The sequence below is a fragment of the Oryx dammah genome, unplaced genomic scaffold, assembly GCF_014754425.2.
Source record: "Oryx dammah isolate SB20612 unplaced genomic scaffold, SCBI_Odam_1.1 HiC_scaffold_10, whole genome shotgun sequence".
NCBI classification, from domain to species: Eukaryota; Metazoa; Chordata; class Mammalia; order Artiodactyla; family Bovidae; genus Oryx; species Oryx dammah.
In genome coordinates, this window is record NW_024070194.1 from 30,591,201 (window position 1) to 30,611,888 (window position 20,688).

Below are 20,688 nucleotides of genomic sequence, written 5' to 3' on the forward strand. Positions count from 1 at the left end.
CCTCTAGTATGGTGGTTTGCAGCACTGGATACACATCGGAGTCACCTAGGGTACAGTCTTAGTTATACAGATTGAACAACAATTACCCTCTGCTCAGGATTCTGTGGGTCAACTACAGACCCACAGAATCCTGGCAGTGTGCCCAGCGGGTGACATCTAAAGCTACAGGGTCTCTTGAGGCTTTACTTAGAACTTACCTTTGCTACATTCTGTTGGTCAAACAATAAACAACCACCCCAGATGGAAGGGACAGGAAGTACACTCTACCTCTTGATGAGAAGAGTTGCAAAGAAAGTATTATGGCCATTTTAACCTACCACAGCAACCCGACTGCACCCAGGCTAACTGAATTGCAGTCTCTAGAGGGTGTGGCCCAGCCATCAGGACTTTAAAAAGCACCCCAGGTGATTCCAATGTGCAGCCAAGTTGAGAACACCAGTCTGTCTTCTAGTGTGTTAGGCCAAGGAGGAGAGGAGAGAAGAAATGCCTTTGACTTCATGGGGCAAGGATTCAAGGCCTGAAGGCAGGCAGGTGCTGCTGTCTAACTGACTCAGAAGCTTTGGGAGGACAGGGCGTAGCTCTGTTACGGCCTGCAGTCTGGGGACTCACACCTGTGCCGGCCCCAGGCACTGCTGATTCCTGAGACACTGGCCCCTCTTGCGGCAGCCTCCCTCCCGCTCCACTGGCCGTCCCACAGCTTCTCTCTGACGCATGGTCATTTCTGTCCCCAGATTCTGGAGGGCTGTGGCCTCCAAACTCCTCCAGCTGCTGGGTCCCCCTCAGAAGCTGGTGGGGAGAGAGTTCTTGATGGGCTGTGATCCACCTGCATCTTCCTTCAGTTTTCTCCTCTGTGCTCAGGGAATACACAGCTCCGTAATGAGCTGAATGAAATGAAATGCCACCAGAATGAAATGCCAGCTTCCTCTTCCTTCAGGCACTGCCAGCCTTTACAAGCCAGCTCCTTCTTGTTGAACATACCCTGAACTTTAACATTGATTCTGTCTGTAAACACCTCCCCACACACATATGCACACACATGCACATGTAAACACACACACTACCATGTTCCCTCAGTTCCTTCTCTAGAAACATGGCCCTTGATATTGATGACCTTCTCCTCTTCAGGCATCTCCTCACTGTCACAGGGTGCAGAGTAGAGGGGTGGTATGTGGCAAGACCTCTTCTAAACTCCTGCCTCTCTCATATGTCCCGCAGTTTGATGCCTGGTCCCATCTGCTGGGAGTTTCTAGAACTTAGAATACAAGGTCTTTGGGGCCTTCTGTCCTAAGCATCAGCCATGGCCACGAGAGAAATCAACATCCTGCTGTGTGATGACAATAACAGCAGTCACCACTGCTGAGTGCCGACTGTGGGCTGGCCATGTTCACATGTTACTTAACGCTTTTATTTAACAAATGTTTACAAAGACATTCTCACAAGCTTGTAAGGTAGACGCTTGTATAACGTTTATTTGACAGAGGGAAAGGCAGAGGTGCAGAGAGGAAAGTGGACTTGGCCAAGGAACACAACGATGCTCTTCCTCTATACTTGGCTGCACTATCTAATCATATTATAATCTACTGTTGATTGATTGCCCACTGTGGGGCAGTTGATTTTACATCTAGGCTAATAATAGTATCTAAATTGTGTTAAGCATTGTGGTAAGCAATGTCCATGACTTGTTTCATATAATATTCATAAATATCCCATCTTACAGGTAAGCAAGTTGAATCATAGCTTCTCCAAGTTTCCAAAGCCTAGAAGAGCATGGTGCTAACTAGAGCTTCTGTCTAATCTCAGAGCCTCTGCTCCTCCACTCTGCTAAACTGCTGTCTCTTCCATGAGTACCCACAATGTGCCATGCACTGTGCCAGGTTCTTTTATGTTTTCCAGAAATATAAAACACCTCCTAAGTATCAGGCATGATTCAGAGGCAAGGGAGAAAGAGAAGAGCCAGAGAACTCACCATCCAGTAAGTGTAAGGACAGTGCAGGGTCATCAGCGCAGTGTAGGGGAGGCCTGAAGGCTGGAGAAGCACAGAGAAAGGGTTGCTAATCCAGCCAGGACGGAGAGTTCATGAAGAGCATCTACAGGGAGCAAGATTTAGCCAGAAGATAAAGAGTTGGGAAGGCATTCTGGGAAGACAGGACCCTCTGCATCCTGACTCCAGATTCACTCTAAGCAGTGCTATTCAACCAAACCACAGGCATCCCATCCCATGGATGAAATGGCAAGGCCTGTCTACTTGCGCCATTCACTGAAGCCTAAAGATTCAGAGCCTCTGGGGCAATGTGCTTTGTCCCTGAGTCAGCCTGGTTGCTGAGCAAAGAAGAACCAGCTTTCCAAGCAAAGGAAACTGTATTTACAAAGAACACACTGGCTGTCCTCAGATTCAGGTGGGCTTTCTGCAACAGGCTTTAGAGTAGAGTGGAGGAAGGCAGTTTCCCCGCAATGATCTTTACTCAGAGGCTCTAAGCACAGAGGCAAGATCTCAGTTAGAGGCTGGTGCCAGGGGCTTGAAAGGGAGCCAGATTGGCAATTCAGCCATCTGCCTCTGAGCCTGCATATTGCTTGCTAGGACTGCCATAACAAATTACTACAAATATAGCTACTTAAAACATCGGAAAATTATTTTCTCACGGTTGTGGAGGCCAGAAGTACAAAACCAAGGTGTTAGCATACTCCCTCCAAAGTCTCTAAGGGGAGAGGCCTTCTTTGATCCTTCCAGCTACTGGTGGTCCCTGCATTCTTTGGCTTGTGGCTGCATCACTCCAGTCTCTGCCTCTATCTTTGCTCCTTCTTTCCTCCTATGTGTCTCAAATCACCATCTCCTTTCTCTTACAATGATATCAATCATTGACTTTTGGTCCCACCTTAAATCCAGGATGATCTTATCCCAGGAGTCTTAATTACATCTATAAAGACCCTATTTCCAAATAAGGTTATATTCACAGGTACCAGGGATTAAGACTTTGACATACCATTTAGGGGGACACTATTCTGCCCACTGCAGCCTGGGGGAAGACCCAGCACATGCTGATCAGGCCCTGGCCAGCCAGGCAGGCAGAGGACAGTGCCTCCAGTGATTGTGGGGCTGGAGCTCAGAGGCTGATCCATAGCGACCCAGTGACCAGCCCCTAGGGAACTCCCCTTCCACCCTTTCTCTCCCTCTCTGTTACTCTGCTATCTGTTTCTCCACTTCTGTGCTGTGCCCTTCTCCCTCCCTTCCTTCTTGTGTATGTATGGGAAACTCCCACACATTTGGTGTCAGAAGAGTTGTGAATAAAACAGTTATTAGGGGATACTATGAACAACTGTATACCAATATATTAGATAACTTTAGATAAAATGGACAAATTTCTCTAAGAATTACCAAAACTACCTTAGGAAGAATTAGAAAATCTGAATAGGTTTATAAATAGAATGCAGTAGTAAATTAAAAATACACACACACACACTCAAAGACCAAGGCCACATGTCACTGGTGAATATTCTACCAAACATTAAAAGAAGAATTAATACCAATTCTTCACAAACTTTTCCTCAAAAAATAGTAGAGGAGGGAACATTTCCCAATTTGTCCTATGAGGTTAGTATTATCCTGATACCAAAACCAGATGAGGACATCACAAGAAAAGAAAATTAGAGAGCAATATCCCTTATGCACATAGAAGCAAAAATTGTCAACAAAATACTAGCAAACTGAATCTAGCAACATATGAAAAAGATCATATGCCATGAAGAAGGGATTTATTGCAGGAATGCAAGATGGATTTAATATTAAAAACTAATTAATATAATATACCATAACAATAGAACAAAAGACAAAAACCACATGATCATCTCAATAGATGCAGAAAACCCAACTGGAAAGGAAGAAGTAAAACTATCTCTTGCACATGATATAATCTTGTACACATAAAATTCTAAGGAATCCACTAAAAGTTAATAGAGCCAATAAATGATTTCAGTAAAATTGTGGAAAACAAAATCAATTTTGAAAAATTAATAGTATTTCAATATACTAAAAATGTATAATCTGAAATGAAATTAAGAAAACAAGTTCATTTACAATAGTATCCAAAAGAATAAAGTATCAATACTTTGGGAATTCCCTGGCAGTTTGTCCGGTGGCTAGGACTTGGTATTTTCACTGGCAGGGCCTAGGTTCAATCTCTGGTTGGGGAACTTAGGGTCTGTGCAAGCCACACAGCATGGCAAAAAAAGAATAAGATGTTTAAGAATAAATTTAACAAAAGGAGAACAAGACTAGTATACTGAAAACTACAAAGCATTGTTGAAAGAAATTATAAATGGAGAGATTCCCCATTTTCATGGACTGAGAGATTTTTTTTAAGATGACAATGCCCCAGAATTGACCTACAGTCTCCATGAAACCCTTATCAAAGTTCCAGCTGAGTTTTTTTTTAACAAAATTGACAAGCTGTTTCTAAAATTCACTTGGAAATTCAAGAGACCCAGAATAACCAAAACAATCTTAGAAAAATAGAATAATGGAGGGCCCAACTTCCCAAATTCAAAACTTACTATAAATATGCAATAACCCAGATAGTGTGATACGGTCATGAAAATGGACATACAGATCAATAGAAAAGAATGAGGAATCCAGAAATAAACCCTTATAGTTATGCTCAATTGATTTTGACAGGATGTCAAGGCAATTCCATGAAGGGCGAATAAGAATAGCCTTTTTCAATAGATGATGTTGGGACCTCTGATTATCCACGTGCACAAGAATAAACCTGGCTTTTTACATCAGACCATACACAAAAATTAACTCAAATGGGTCACTGATCTGTATCAAAGAGCTAAAATTATAAGGTTTTAGAAGAAAACAGGAGTTAATCTTTATAAGCTTGAGTTTAACAGAGCCTTTTTGGATATGACATGAAGAACACAAACGACAAAAGAAAAAATTGATAAATTGGGCTTCTTTAAAACTAAAAACTTGTACTACAAATGGTACCATCAAGAAAAAAGAAAGATAGCCCATGGAACAGAAAATATTTTCAAATCATGTATCCAACAAGGGACTTGTATCCAGAATGTATAAATAATCCTTATAGCTCAATAATAAAAAGATAAATAACCCAATTTTTAAATGGGCAAAGGATTTAAATAGACCTTTCTCTGAAGACAATATACAAATGTCCAAAAAACATGAAAAAATGCTTACCATCTTTAATAATTATGCTTAACATCATTAATAATATTCAAAGCCACAACACATACCGCTTCACATCCACCAGAACTGCTATAATCAAAAAGACAGGCAGTAAGAGCTGGTGAGGTTGTAGAGTAATTGGAACACTCATACACTGCTGGCAGGAGTGTGAAACAGTGCAAACACTTTGGAAAATAATTTGACAGTTGCTCACAATGTTAACTTAAACACAGAGCACCACACCAGCGAGCAGAGGCACTTCAGATATACACCCAAGAGAAAGGAGAACAAACATTCACCAAAATCTTCCACATGAATATTCGCAGCAACATTATTCAAAACAGCTACAATGGAAACAACAATGTGGTCTGTCCGTAAAATGCAATGCAATGCTGCTGCTAAGTCGCTTCAGTCGTGTCCGACTCTGTGCGACCCCCTAGATGGCAGCGCACCAGGCTCCTCCATCCATGGGATTTTCCAGGCAAGTGTACTGGAATGGGGTGCCATTGCCTTCTCCAATAATGCAATATTATTCAGCAATAAAAAGGAATGAAGTACTGATATATACTATAATATGGATGAACCTTAAAAATATTGAGTGAAAAAAAAGCCAGTCACAAAGGACCACACATTATAGGATCCCCTTTATGTGAAATGCCCAGTATAGGCAAATTAGCAATTAAAATAGCAGTTGCCTAGGGTTGGGGCAGGGCAGGGAGGAATGGGAAGTGACTGCTAATGGTTATAGAGTTTCTTAAGGGTGACAGAAATTGTTATAAAATTAGATTGTAGTGATGGGTACACAACTCTGTGAATGTATTAAAAAAAACATTGGCTTGTGTCCTTTTAAATCTGTACATTGTGTGTTGGCAAATTAACATATATCCAAATAAAGCTGTTTTTAAAAAATCAGGTGGTCAGAGAAGGCCTCCCTGAGAAAGTCACACTAGAATTTTTGGCAGAGAAAAGAAACATTTTCTTAATAAAAATAAAGTAAGTTATGGAGGAAAGTGAAAACTTCACATAACTTTTAATAATAAAACATGACATGTTAAAGAACCTTTAGGTCCACACGAGTCCCTTCAAGCCCAGGCCACACAGTAGTGAGGTACTTGGGAGAAAGTTTGGAAAGGAGCACAGCCCAGAGCTCAAGGAAGAGGAAGCGTCAGAGTTGGTTCTTGAACAGATCAGGGTAGAAAAATGACTGGAGTGGACGTGGAGCCTACACCCTCCAGAAGGGAGAAACATTCCTGAGCACTGTGCTCGGGCCTCGCCTGTGCAACTCTTCTCCCCACTTCATAGACAGGAAACGGAGACTTGGAGGGACTGTAAATGATTAATAAAGTTCACAGTCGCCTGGCAGCAAACTGACCTGAGGGTGAGACGTTTACATGGTAGTGTGAGGGGAAAGGAGTGAGGGGAGAAGGGGGCAGATTCCAGAGACCAGTGAGGATGTTGGGTGGAACTTATCGCCTGACCAGTTGTGGGTAGTAAGATTGAGGGAAGAGTCAAGGACATGTCCAGTTTCTGACTTGTATGCTGGGTAAACAGTGGAGCCATTTGCTGACATGGGAATGCTGCCAGCCAGAAGACGGCTTATTTGGTTGGGTTGGAGGCGCCTGTGGGACATCCTGGGGGTGGAAGTGGGCCAGTGGACCAGTCATATGTTGGTCTGGAGATCAAAAAAGAGAAGAGAGGTCTGCGCTAGCAACAGGGAAAGTAGGAGATCAGGGATCCTAAACTCATGTCTTCAGGAGCTTGCAGATGGCACCCCAGTGTGGCAGACCAGCAGCAGGAGAATTACAGGTGGAAACTGTGGAGAACCAGCAAGTATGTTTCCATCCGGAGAAAGCACAGCTTCCTCAGCTCAAGACCATGACTGCCATGTAGAGATTGGGAAGAGGGGGTTATTAAGAACACAGAAATTGGAACCAGACTGCCTGGGTTCAAATTTTAGCTCTCTCAAGTTTTCTTCATTTCCAGTACCTTGGGTTCCTTATCTGTAAAATCGGGATGATAATAGTACCTTCATCCTAGGCCAGGGAAGAAACATATATATATGTGTGTGTGTGTATGTGTGTGTGTGTGCGCACATATATATATCATCTAGAACTACAGTGCCTGGCACATAGTAAGTCTACAAAAGTGTCAGCTATCTTTATTATATGAGACTTCACATCCATATGTCATTGGTAGAGAGGGCTACCAATCTCTATTGTTATGTGAAATTTTCTAATCTGAAGTTGGCAACTGATTAAAAATTTATTTAAGTAGTCCCAGATCCAAACACAATGCATATGGCTGAGGTCTGCATATGGCTCTCGGGCTGCCAATTTGAGACCGCCGACCGCCATGGTCAGTTAAAGTGGGGATGGAGTGATGGTTGTGCTTAGAGAAGAGGGAAACAAGAAGAGCTGGCCCTGGGAGAGGTGGCAGAGAAGAGGGGGCCTGCCTCACAATGTCCCATGCCCGGCAGGGTCCCGGAAGGAGAGGCAGGTGTACAGCAAGGCCGTGAAGAAGCTGTTCAGTGTGGAAGCCTCTGCAAGGAGGGCCTGGGTCCGCAGAGGGGGCAGCCGTGGACTCTGGCGTGATGACCTCCTGGAGCCTGCCACCAAGCCCAGCATCACCGGCAAGTTCAAGGTGCTGGAGCCACCCGTGCTGGGCCATGACCTGAAGCTGGCCCTGTGCTTGACCAGCCTCACCTCCCGGGCCCAGCGGGTCCAAGTCAACTTGAGCGGTGCCACCATCCTTTACACCCGCAGGCCAGTGGCAGAGATCCTGCACGAATCCCACACAGTGAAGCTAGGGCCAGAAGAAGGTAAGAACGCCCCAGCTGGATGGGACCTGGTCGGCCCAGCCTCTTTTCCCAGGAGAGCAGGGGATATTTCTGAGCATTTGCAGATGAGAAAACCAAGGTTCAGAGGGACTGAACAGTAAGGATAATAGTAAGAGTGCATACTAATCTGGTGGCAAGCATGTAATGCTCAAGTGTTCCCACTCAGTTTGAATACTTAGCAATGAATAAATACCTGCTGGGAGCATTTCATAACGTGTGGAATATGTCTTATGTTACCTTTTTAAAATCCAACAAATTTTGGAGCTCATCTGGCTCCAGTGTTTCTCAAGAGACCAGTAAGAGGTGTTTATTAAGTGCCTACATATGTGAGACCCTGTCCTGAGAATTCTGCAGGCATCAGCCACAACCTACAACCACCCTGAATCCTCTCCCCTCTCCTCTCGTCCCATATATTCTCCCTATCTCCCTCTCTCTCTCATATACTTTCTGAACCCCAAGCATTCAATCTGAACCACTTTTCCAGTAAGTGAAGCCTGTGTTTTTTGACAAGGTGTGAAAATATGTGAAGGAGGTGTCCCATATTTTTAGCTTTTCTCTCACTTATTTTTCATAAAATCTAAATCACAAAATAACACTTCACAAGGATTTATTAATTAACATACACTTTTTCCTGACTTTTTTTTCTTATTAAAAGGAATGCATATCCATTAAAGATTTAGCACAAGGGAAAGATCACCTATGATCCTGCCACCCACCTACAAATTGTTAACATGTTTTCCTTCCAAATTTTTAAAGCCTGTTGCTTTTTGGAAAACAGTTCTAATGATATCACAAACACTCATTCGTGCTCTGCTCTTTTCATATTACATTGTAATTTAAATATTTTTATAAGCTCTTCACTCACATCATTTTAATAGATGTATAATCTGTAAATAAATATATGGTGATTTATTTTATCTGTTACCTTCTTTGAGGTAGTCATTATCTATTGCTATTTTTTAATTAATGCATTTATTTTAATTGAAGGCTAATTATTTCACAACATTGTAGTGGTTTTTGCCATACATTGACATGAATCAGCCATGAGTGTACTTGTGCCCCCATCCTGCTATTTTTTAAAAAAGACTAAAGTAAGCACTCTGGTAAAACAAAATTCCTGTATTCTGGTCTAGATTTTTGGACTTTTTTCTTTTCAGAATAGATTCACCAAAATGGAATTACTAAGCCAAATGGTGTAACTATTAATATATGTAATTTATTAAAAATTTATAATTTTTAAATTAACAGATTTTTAAAGCAGTTTTTGTTCCAGAAAAATGATCAGAAAGTCCCAAGAGTTTCCATATATTCCCTCACGACCTCCCATCTTCCCATGTTACTAACATCTTGCAAGACTATGGTACATTTCTTACAACTGACTGATACTGGTAGATTATTATTATTAACTAAAGTCCATAGTCTACATTAGGGTTCATTGTGTATTGTACATTCTGTGGGTTGTGACAAATGTATGACGTGTATCCAACGTTAGAATATGACACAGGATAGTTTCACTGCCCTAAAATTCCCTGCTCTTCATCTATTTACTTCTCCCTCCCTTGCCTCAAATCTCTGGCAACCACTGATCTTTTAACTGTCACCACAGTTTTGCTTTTCCCAAATGTCATATCACTGAAATCATATAGTGTGTAGCCAATTCTGATTGGATTCTTTCACTTAGGAATGTATATTTAAGATTCCTAAAAAAAAAAAAAAAGATTCCTCCATGGCTTTTTATAGCTTGACAGCTCATTTCTTGTTATCACTGAATTTCCTTTATATGGATACATCACAGTTGACTGACCCACTCACCTACTGAAGAATATCTTGATTGCTTCCAAGTTTTGGCAATCATAGATCAAGCTGCTATAAACATCCACGTGCAGGTTTTTGTGTGAAGATGAGTTTTCAACTTATATGGGTAAATACTGAGGAGTATGATTGCTAATGGTATGATAAAAATATGTTCAGTTTTCTAAGAAGCTGCCAAAGTTATCTTCCAACATGGCTGTAACACTTTGCATTCCCACCATTAATGAATGACAGTTCATGAATGAAGAGCTCCTCATCCTTTCCAACATTTAGTGTTGTCAGTGTTTTGGATTCTTGCCATTCTAATAGATATGTGGTACTATCTCGCCGTTTCAGTTTGAAATTTCAGTGATGTATGATGTGAGCATCTTTTCTTGCACATGTGTACGTCTTTGGTGAGTTGTCTGTATAGATTTTTTGCTCATCTTTTAATCATGTTCATTTTCTTATTGTTGAAGTTTGAGTTCTTTGTATAGTTTGTATAATAGTCCTTTATCAGATGTGTATTTTGCAGATATTTTCTCCCAGTTTGTGGCTTGTCTTCTCATTTTCTTGACAGTCCTTCCACAGAGCAGGAGTTTTTAATTTTAATCAAGTGCAGCTTATCAATTTTTTCTTTCATGGATCATGCCTTTGGTGTTGTATCTAAAAAATTAGTCATCATCATCATACCCAAGATTATCTAGGTTTTCTCATTTGTTATTGTAAATGGCACCCCACTCCAGTACTCTTACCTGGAAAATCCCATGGACAGAGGAGCCTGGTAGGCTGCAGTCCATGGGGTCGCTAAGTCGGACACGACTGAGCAGCTTCCCTTTCACTTTTCACTTTCATGCATTGGAGAAGGAAATGGCAACCCACTCCTGTGTTCTTGCCTGGAGAACCCCAGGGACTGCGGAGCCTGGTGGGCTGCCATCTATGGGGTCGCAGAGTCAGACACGACTGAAGCGACTTAGCAGCAGCAGCAGCAGACATGTTATAGTTTCACAGTTTGCATTTAGGCTTAAGATCGATGTTGATTTCGTTTTCATAAAGTGTGTAAGGTATGTGTCTAGAATCTTTTTTGTAAATGCGAATGTCTAGCTGTTCCAGCACCATATATTAAAAACACTATCTTTTCTCCATTTTATTTGCATTGCTCCTTTGTCAAAGATCAGTTGGCTATATTTGTGTGGATCTACTTCTGAGCTCTATTTTGTTCCACTGATTTTGTCTATTCCTTCGTTAATACCACACTGTTTTGATTACTGTAGTTTTGTACTAAGTCTTAAAGTCAGATAATGTTGATCCTCTGATGTTCTTCTTTTCCTTCAATATGGTGTTGACTATTCTGGGTCTTTTGCCTCTTCACATAAATCAGTTTAGAATCAGTTTGTTGAAATACATTAAATAACTTGCTGAGAGTCTGATGGGTTTACCTTGTCTGTAGATCAAGTGGGGGAAGAACTGACATCTTGATAGTATTGAGTCTTCCTATTCATGAGCATGGAATATCTCTCCATTAATTAATTTAGTCTTTGATTTCTTTCATCAGTTTTTTTGTTTGTTTGTTTAGTTTTCCTCATATATGTATATCTTTGACATATTTTTGTTAAATTAATGCCTGAGTTTTTCATTTTGGTGCTGCTAATATAAGTGGCATTTTTAACTTCAAATTCCACTAGTTTATTGCTGGTATTTTTAAAAAGTGATTGAATTTTGTATGTTAACCTTATATCTTGTGTCCTTGCTATAATTAGTAATTAGTATAATTACTTCAAGGAGGTTTTTGTTGCTGATTCTTTCAGATTTTTTACATAGATGATCATGTCATCTGTGAACAAAGACAGTTTCATTTCTTTCTTCCAAATATATATACCTTTTATTTCCTTTTCCTGTATTTTTGTCTTAGCTGGGACTTCTAGTCCAGTGTTGAAAAGGAGTGGTGAGAGAGACATCCATGCCTTGTTCCTTCTTAGTAGGAAAGCTTTGAGTTTCTCACTATTAAGTATGTTGTTGCTGCTACTGCTGCTAAGTCACTTCAGTCGTGTCTGACTCTGTGTGATCCCATAGATGGCAGCCCACCAGGCTCCTCCGTCCCTGGGATTCTCCAGGCAAGAACACTGGAGTGGGTTGCCATTTCCTTCTCCAGTGCATGAAAGTGAAGAGTGAAAGTGAAGTCGCTCAGTTGTGTCCAACTCTTAACAACCCCATGGACTGCAGCCTATCAGGCTCCTCCACCCATGGGATTTCCCAGGCAAGAGTACTGGAGTGGATCGCCATTGTCTTAGTTGTAGGTTTTTGTAGGGTTGTTTTTTTTTTTTTTTTTTTTGGAATAATACTTATGTAGATGTTCTTTGTCAAGTTGAAAACTTCCTCAACTATTCCTAGTTTTCTGAGAATTTTAGTCATGAAATGGTGCTAGATTTTGTCAAATTCTTCTTCTGCATCTACTGATATGTTCATGTGACTTTTCTTCTTTAGTCTATTGATGTGATAGGTTACATTAGTTGACTTTGGAATGTTGAGCCAACCTCATATTCCTGTAATAAATCCCACTTGGTCGAGATATAGAATTCATTTTATACATTGTTGGATTCAATTTGCTAACATCTTGCTGAGGATTTTGCATCAGTGTTTGTGAGAAATATTGGTCTGTAATTTCCTTTTCCTATAATGTCCTTGGTTTTGGTATTAGAATAATGCTGCCCTCATAGAATGGGTTAGGAAGTATTCCTTCTGCTTCCATCTTCTGGAAGAGTTTGTAGAGAATTGATGGCATTTCTTCCTTAAAAGCTTGGAAGAATTCACCAGTGAACTCATCTGGGCACAATGTTTTCTATTTTAGAAGGTTATTCACTATTGATTCTTTGATTCACTATTGATTTCTTAAATAAAAATAGACCTGTTCAAGACTGTATATTTCTTTTTCTGTGACTTTTGGCAGATAATGTATTCAAGGAATTGGTACATTCATCTAGGTTATAAAATTTGTGGGCATATAGTTCTTCATAATATTAAATATCCTTTTAATGTCCATGGGATCTATCACCTCTTTCATTTCTGTTGTTAGTAATTTGTGTCTTCTCTCTCTCTTTTTTTTTTTTTTCTTATTTAACCTGGCTGGAGACTTATCAGTTTTATTGATCATTTCTTAAGATAACAGCTTTTGGTTTTGTTGATTTTCTCTTTTGATTTCTTGCTTTCAATTTTATTGATTTCTGATTTAAATTTTTTCTAAATTTTATTTCTCTTTTTTTGTTTACTTTGGATTTAATTTGCTCTTCTTTTTCTAATTTCTTAAAATGGAAATTTAAGATTTGTTTATTTTAGATCTTTCTTCTTTTTTAATATCTGTATTCAGTGCTACAAATTTCTACACAAGCAATGCTTTGCTGCATTCCACAAATTGTTATATTTTCATTTAGTTCAAAATGTTTTTAAATTTTTTGATGTATGTTCCTTGACCTAAGTGTCATTTAGAAGTGTGTGGCTTAATCTCCAAATATTTTGGTGTCATCCAGCTATCTGTTACTGATATCAAGTTTAATTCTATTGTGGTCTGAGAGGATACATTGTATAATTTTTATTCTTTAAAATTTGTTCATGTGTTATTCATAGCCCACAATGTGATCATTCTTGGGGAACATTCAGTAAGAACTTGAGAAGGATGTGTATTCTGCTCTTGTTGGATGAAGTAGTCTATAGTTATCAGTACTATCTAACGGTTGATGGGACTGTTGAGAGCATTTGTTAAGGAAAAGAGTCTCAGCTTTTATTAGATTGTCAATGGAGTTCATGACCCAGAGAACTTAATGAAGCTCTGTTCTGAATATTGTATGGAAGTCTTTCTCTTCCCTTCTACCATGGTCTGAACTAATATCCAAAGCTCTCTTCATGTGCATAATTGGGAGCATCTGGTGATTCTTTATTCTGGAGCCATAAAATCTGCACTTCTAATAAGTTCCCTAGAGATGCTGATGCTGCTGGCCCCGGGACCACACTTTGAGAACCACTCATCTCCTACCATACAAGGAACAAATGATATAACATATATAAAGTATTTCTTACAATTCCTACCACTAAAGAACATTTAATTTATGGTAGTGATCATCAGTATTGTTGATGTTATTATAAGATGGGGATAATAATACTTGCTCATGCAATTGTTGTGAGGATTAAATGAGATAATCCCTGAATGTGCTTGCAAGTCCTTAGCACACTTTAATCTCTCAGTAAAATTTAGCTTTTAAAATTATTAATTATTATTATTGTTGTAGTAAAGGTTCGCCTGGTAGAATGTGTTAGACTTAGAGAACCTGTTAAGGTAGAACTTTGATTCGTGGGTCATTCAAGAGGCAAGTATTATACACAAAGCTCTGAGGAACAGAGAGTTTAAAACATTTATGGATCTTTTCCTCAGGGTGAGTACTCAGATGCCTTTGGGGACAGGAAGGAAACAGAAATAAAGGAAGCAGTGGCAATAGAACAGTAGGGGATGGTAGAGCTTAGGCAAACTGTAAAGAATGTGTTGTACCTTAAACAAAAAATATACAGTGATCAGATATATATATATATGACTAACAGTCACCTATGGCCTGTGTGACACATGCTCAAAAGAAGAGATTACATAAGCAGGGAGTTTGTGGCTTCTGAGAAAGAGACAGAAATGGTCAGAACCATAAGTGCTCCAAAGGCAGAAGGCACAAGATCATTGGGTAAGTGCATCAGTGAAGGCTTTCCGCAAGTGGTGGGCCTGACTGGAACTGGGCCTTAATGGGGAGAGAAGATTTAGTGAAGCTGTAAGGAGTTGGCCTCCTCATTGAGTAGGAAGCTTGAGGAAGGCCTTTGGCCTCCTTCTTCTCTGCACCTGGGACATAGTAGGTGCTCATTGAACAGTGAGTCAATTCCTGATGGATGAATCATTGATGGATTGTGATATCTCCATTTGAAATGATTGGGGGAATTTTAAACTCATCTCCAGAAGCTCTTAGAGAGACAGTCTGGTGTCACGGTAGCTGACTGGCCTGAATTTGAATTCTACCTTATCGTGGCCCCTTGATGTACTTGCTATGTGACACTGGACAAGAAATTACCCTCTCTGAGCCTTAGGTTTCTTAATCTGTGAACTGATGATAATGACTGTCTCACATTGGTTGCAAGGTTCACAGAGTTCCTCTTCTGGGTTCTTTGAAAAAGAACACTGGACTCCCAACTCCCACCTCTGCTTTTCCTTCCAGAGAAAAAGATCCCAATTGCAATATCTTATTCTCAATATAAGGAAGACTTGACAGAGGACAAGAAGATCCTGTTGGCTGCCATGTGCCTTGTGACCAAAGGAGAGAAGCTCCTGGTGGAGAAGGACATTACTCTGGAAGACTTCATTACCATCAAGGTGACTACTGTCTGAATCCACCACCTGTTCCTGGCAAGCCCCCTTCAGATCTGAAGGAGGGCGTCAGAGGCTGGGGATTGGTGCTTTTAGTTCTAGACAAGTGGTGTGAATGGAGGGGGGTGGATATAATGATAGGTCTCAGTGATGGGGTAGGTAGAAGCAAAGGATAGCCAAGTTTAGCTCCCCACTCCCTGACCCAGCCAGGATCATGGGTTTCCTGGGAGAATGCGGAGGAGGGAGTATGACTTATGGCTATTGTCCCTCTAGGTACTTGGCCCAGCCGTGGTGGGGGTGGCAGTCGCAGTAGAAGTGATGGTGCTTAACCCTCTCTCAGAGAGAGTGGAAGACTGCACGCTAATGGTGGAGGGCAGTGGCCTTCTCCAGGGACAGCTCAGCATCGAGTAAGTGTCAGCCCGGGGTGAGAGGGCCGCCTTCCGTGTAAAATGGGCTGTAAAGACACTGCCAGCAAGGGCAGGAAGGAGAAACCAGCCCACTGCCTAGACTGTTCACACATTCGTCTTTCATTTCTTCATTTATTTATCTAATCATTTAACTTATTCAATCATGTAACTCATCCACTCGTCCACATTCATATTTTCTCTCATTTACCCATTTATTTTTTCATTTACTCTCTCCTTCATGCACTCATTCACTCTTCTATTCATGTTTTCACTCATTCATTCATTTATCTGCTCAACTCAGTTTTCACTGGTTCATTCATCCACATTATTTCTTTAATTTGCTCCCTTATTTACCTACTCATTCGCACTCATTCATTTATATATTCATTCACTCATGCACACATATTTGAATTATCCATGTACCCACTTATTTGCTTATTCATTCTCAGTCATTCATTCACTCATTCATTCATTCGCTCAATCACACTCATATGGTCCTGTACCCTGACTCATGTGTCAACTGCTGGAAACACCAAGATGAACAGATGGAGTTCTGCCTGGAGAAGGACTCTAGCAACATATGGCCCTTCAAATGAAGACAGTGTGATTTGTGCAAAAGGATGGATTCCCCAAAATCTAGGGGCTCAGAGGCAGCCGTTGAGTGGGAGTGGGGTGGGACCAGGGGAAAGCCCCAGTGGAACTGATATTTAAACTGGGCTTTAAATGATGACTTGGGGAGCTTTTCAGGTATCAAGAATGGTGGAGATCTTCCCAGTCAAAGGTCTCTATGGCTGGTATTGTCAAGGAAAGTCTCCTGGAAGAAGAAAAAGTTAATCTGGGCCTTGGATGTAATTGGAATGGGAAAGGCACCTTAGGTAGGAGGAACAATCCATCCAAAAGCCTAGAGGAGGGTAAGTCTAAGGTATGTTCAGGGCACAGGGAGACTAGCCTGACTGGTTGAAATAAGTGAGAAGTAGTGGAAGGGATGACTAAGCTGAAAGCATATTGAAAGGCTTGAATGTCAAGCCACAAAGTATGACCTTGATCCTGAGGGCTCTGGAGTGCCATGGACTGGCAGACCAGGCTCAGGAAGGAGACATGACTGATGGTCTGTCTTTCTTCCATCTTCTTTCCCCAGTGTGCCCAGCCTGGAGCCCCAAGAGAAGGCCTCAGTCCAATTCAAGATCACTCCCTTCAAGAGCGGCCTACGGCAGCTGCAGGTAGACTTCGTCAGCCCCCACTTCCCGGACATCAAGGGCTTTGTGATCATCCACGTGGCCACAGCTAAATGACAGGCATGAAGGGCTGGAAAGGGAGGAGAAGGTCCCTATTCCTCTCCTGTCCACTTCTCTGCCCTTCCCATATGGGAGTCAGGAGGCCTGGATTCCAGTCCCGCTTCAGCTTTTGCCTTACTCTGTGAACTTGGGCAAGTCCCTCCTTTCCTGAGTCTCAGTTTCCTCATCTGTAAAATGAGGTGTTAGACTCGGTAACCCTTAACCTTTGGGTCTCCCACCTCCATCTCATCACCCTCGCTGCTGGGAGACTGATGAACTGAGTGTCACGGTAACCTTGGCCCACCCAGCTGTGCCACCTCCTGCCAGGTCACCATCACCCTGGCTGATCCCTGTGCTCACCTTGCTTGTCTCTCAACTCGTCAATGCTCTGACCACAGCCAGATCAAGAAACTCCTCCTAGCTCTGACAGAGAACCCAAAAGTGTTGGCACTGATACCTAAACATTCCTCAACACTTCCACCCTACACAGAGGAGAGAACCTTGCTTATGACCACGGGGTGAGCTAGAGGCAGATCTGGGGCCCATGTACATGCCATTTACACTAGCAAAATTATACCCCAAAGTCATGTTCCTGAAAAGCACTGGGCTTAAAGTGATGTAAGAATTTCCCTCGGTGAAAACACAGGCCGAGCAGCTGGGGGCTGGGGGGAGAGTTACTGCTGCCTGAAAGAAGCTGAAGATAGAGGAGGGATCATCGAGTGTTGGGGGATAGAGCCCCAAATCTAATCTAGCTGTGGTCACATATGACCGGCTCGGTACGCCAAGTGTTTATTTACTTTTTAGAAACTAGAGTAGTGTTGACTTTGAAAAATCTCCCCAGCAGCTTACCCTACACACAATTATATACTCTCTTAGTGTCAAAGCAGAACAGGAATTACTAGGATGAGGACTAGAGAGGACACCACAAGGCCCTGAAGATGACTGCATCAGACATGGAAATCGGCTCCGAAATGCTCTAGATAGCCAAGGAATTGTAACTAAGCATATAATTGAAGTAATCCGAGCAACAACAAAACAGGCACATCAGCAGTGAGACACCTCCTGGACACAATTTGGGTGAGAACAATTCCTGCAGTGGGTCTTTGCAAAAAGGTGGTCAGACAAACACATAAACAGTGTCTGATGGGTGATCTTAGTGACCAAAGCCTTATGAAGACATCTCTCTGATGATTCCACACAACACGGGGACAGCTAGGAGAATCCGGATAAGTGGGTACATTTAATGAATCAGGTCCTCAGTTCCAGGACCCCCCTCCAAACCATCCAGAGGTTTTGAATGCTGATCCATAGAGTGGCTCAATGGTAAAGAATCCACCTACAACACTGCTGCTGCTAAGTCACTTCAGTCGTGTCCAACTCTGTGTGAGACCATGGATGGTAGCCCACCAGGCTCCCCCATCCCTGGGATTCTCCAGGCAAGAACACTGGAGTGGGTTGCCATTTCCTTATCCAATGCATGAAAGTGAAAAGTGAAAGTGAAGTCACTCAGTCATGTCTGACTCACAGCGACCCCATGGACTACAGCCCACCAGGCTTCTCCGTCCATGGGATTTTCCAGGAAAGAGTACTGGAGTGGGGTGCCATTGCCTTCTCCACCTACAACACAGGAGACATGAATTCTATCCCTAGGTCAAGAAGATCCCCTGGAGGAGGAAATGGCAACCCTCTCCAGTATTCTTGCCTGGGAAATCCCATGGACAGAGCAGCCTGGCGGGCTACAGTCCATGGAGTTGCAAAAGAGTCAGACACAACTTAGCAACTAAATAACAACCCATATAAGAAAGGCAGGTGGAGGTTCAGAGGAGGCAGCCATTTCCTTAAGATTGAGCAACAGGAAGGGGCCTTGGGAGCTGGGGGCCCTAGATACTTCATTCTTCCTGAAAACACCAACTGTCTGTCTTCCTTAAGTTCAATGGTCACACATTGAGCTTCCCAGGAAACGGACTCTGAGATGAGGCTTAGGATGCTGGGTGTTGACTGAAGGGTGACCTTGGGATCAACCCTCATGGAAGGGAAGGGGAGGAAGAAGGAGAAAGGAAATATCAACCCATGATACAGACCTAGTGACTGCTTGGTTGTACCCACAGGCAGCTCTAGAGCTAGCATGGCCTGTCAGAGTATGTGTGTTTGAAGAAGGGAAAGTAGCTGAAGGTGATGGGGGTACCTGCCAGGTACTCATGTCTCTAGTTTGACCCCTTTACACTCTCAGCTGGGCCGAGGTAGGGCTTCACTGGGACAAACCTGACCAGGTCCTTTCAGCTCCAACTAAAAGCAGAAGACACCCCAGCAGCCAATGAGAGCACCATGGTCAGAGGTTGGATATGTGGGGACATTGAGAGAAGATGGCCCAAGGGAGAGTGTGGATGGAAATGCTACTTTGGAAGCTGCAAAGAAAAATGCACAGGTAGGGATTACCTGTCAGGTGGTAGGGCAACACCCTGACAGCGCCCTTCATGGAGAAAGGCCAAACGGGGATTTCAAGACTGCAAAACCCTAGTCAGCTGGCTGTGGGGACCATGGCTCAGGCCTGCATGGTCCTTTGAGTGGTCTCTTAAACATCGCCATAACCTTTAGGGAGGCTCTCAACACTGAGTTAGGGCCTGATCTGGCTTTCTCATGCCAGAGAGGCCTCCAAGCCTTTAGATCAGGGGTTGGCAAGCTTTTACTGTCAAGGACCAGATAGTGAATATCTGGGACTTTGCAGGCCATTCAATCTCTGTTCCAACTACTTCACTCTGCTGTCACAGCGTGCAAGCAGCCATAAGCAAGAGGTAGACAAATAAGTGTGGATGTGTTGCAATAAAGCTGTATTTATAAAAACAGGTGGCATGCTAAGTTTGGCCCACAGGTTGTGATTTGCTGACTCTGCTGCAGAACAACAGGCTGGCTTACCTGCTTGCTCCAAGATTGAGTCCTGATACCAGGCTACACTCAGCCTAAGATCAAGCCCCTACATGGACTGAAGCCAAGCCCTGAGCAGGCCTCACAAGGAACTCAGATGAAGTTCCAGCTTGTGCTCATGTCCTTAAATGGAACCATCACCAGTCATGATTGATTAGACTGAGTTAGACCCTGATGCTAGAATGAGTCCTAGATCTTGGCCTCACATTGAGTCCTGGCTCCTACCACAGCTAAACCATGACTTGATTAACTCTAGATCAAACCCTGACCTAGCCGCAGACAATCCAATCCCAGACAGCTCTAATCCTGACCTGTGATTAACTCCTGAACCCAGCTGAATCCTGGTCCCAAACAGAACTCTGATCCCACATTAAGCCCTGATCCAGCCTCATTTCAAGTCCTGACCTCCATCAGACCCCAGCCAGATTGAGCTCTAGGCCTTGGCTTTGGATTTCTCATCCAGATCCAAGCTTCTCAAATGGGGACCCACACACCCCTTCAGTATATTTGATGTCATTTAGCAAACATAACCTGTCTTCTTGCACTGGGGGTCTGAGTTCACCTTCGTTTTCCTTTGAGGTACTTGGGAAGAAATATTTGAGAAGCATGGTGAAGTCCTGGATCCTTCCAGCTCTGTTGTTCTGTGAGAGTGTGCACTCACAGCCCACTTCTCCAGGAATAAATAGAAACGCCTGGCAGCTGACCAGGGCTCTCTCCTCCACCCTGTGCATTCACTTCTCTTACATGTTTGCCAAGAACAGAAGGAGCTCTGCTGAACACCTGCCACCAGGGCAGAAGATCACCTCCCACTCTTATTACAAAGGACACTGCTGTCAGCAGGGAGGCGCCATGTGTCATCCAAGATGGTCTCATCTTATGGGGGC

The 20,688-nt window shown here is 42.5% G+C and overlaps 1 protein-coding gene across 1 annotated transcript in view; it reads left to right on the forward strand.

Moving 5' to 3' along the window:
• Positions 1-18,223, forward strand: part of TGM6 (transglutaminase 6) — a 30,052-nt gene extending 11,829 nt beyond the window's left edge. Inside the window, exons 10-13 of the mRNA XM_040247309.1 lie at positions 7,662-8,003; positions 15,053-15,207; positions 15,475-15,608; positions 16,747-18,223. Coding sequence (XP_040103243.1) covers positions 7,662-8,003; positions 15,053-15,207; positions 15,475-15,608; positions 16,747-16,900 — 785 coding nt within the window. The 3' untranslated portion in view covers positions 16,901-18,223. The remainder of the gene's footprint in view (positions 1-7,661; positions 8,004-15,052; positions 15,208-15,474; positions 15,609-16,746) is intronic.
• Positions 18,224-20,688: the final 2,465 nt, after the last annotated feature.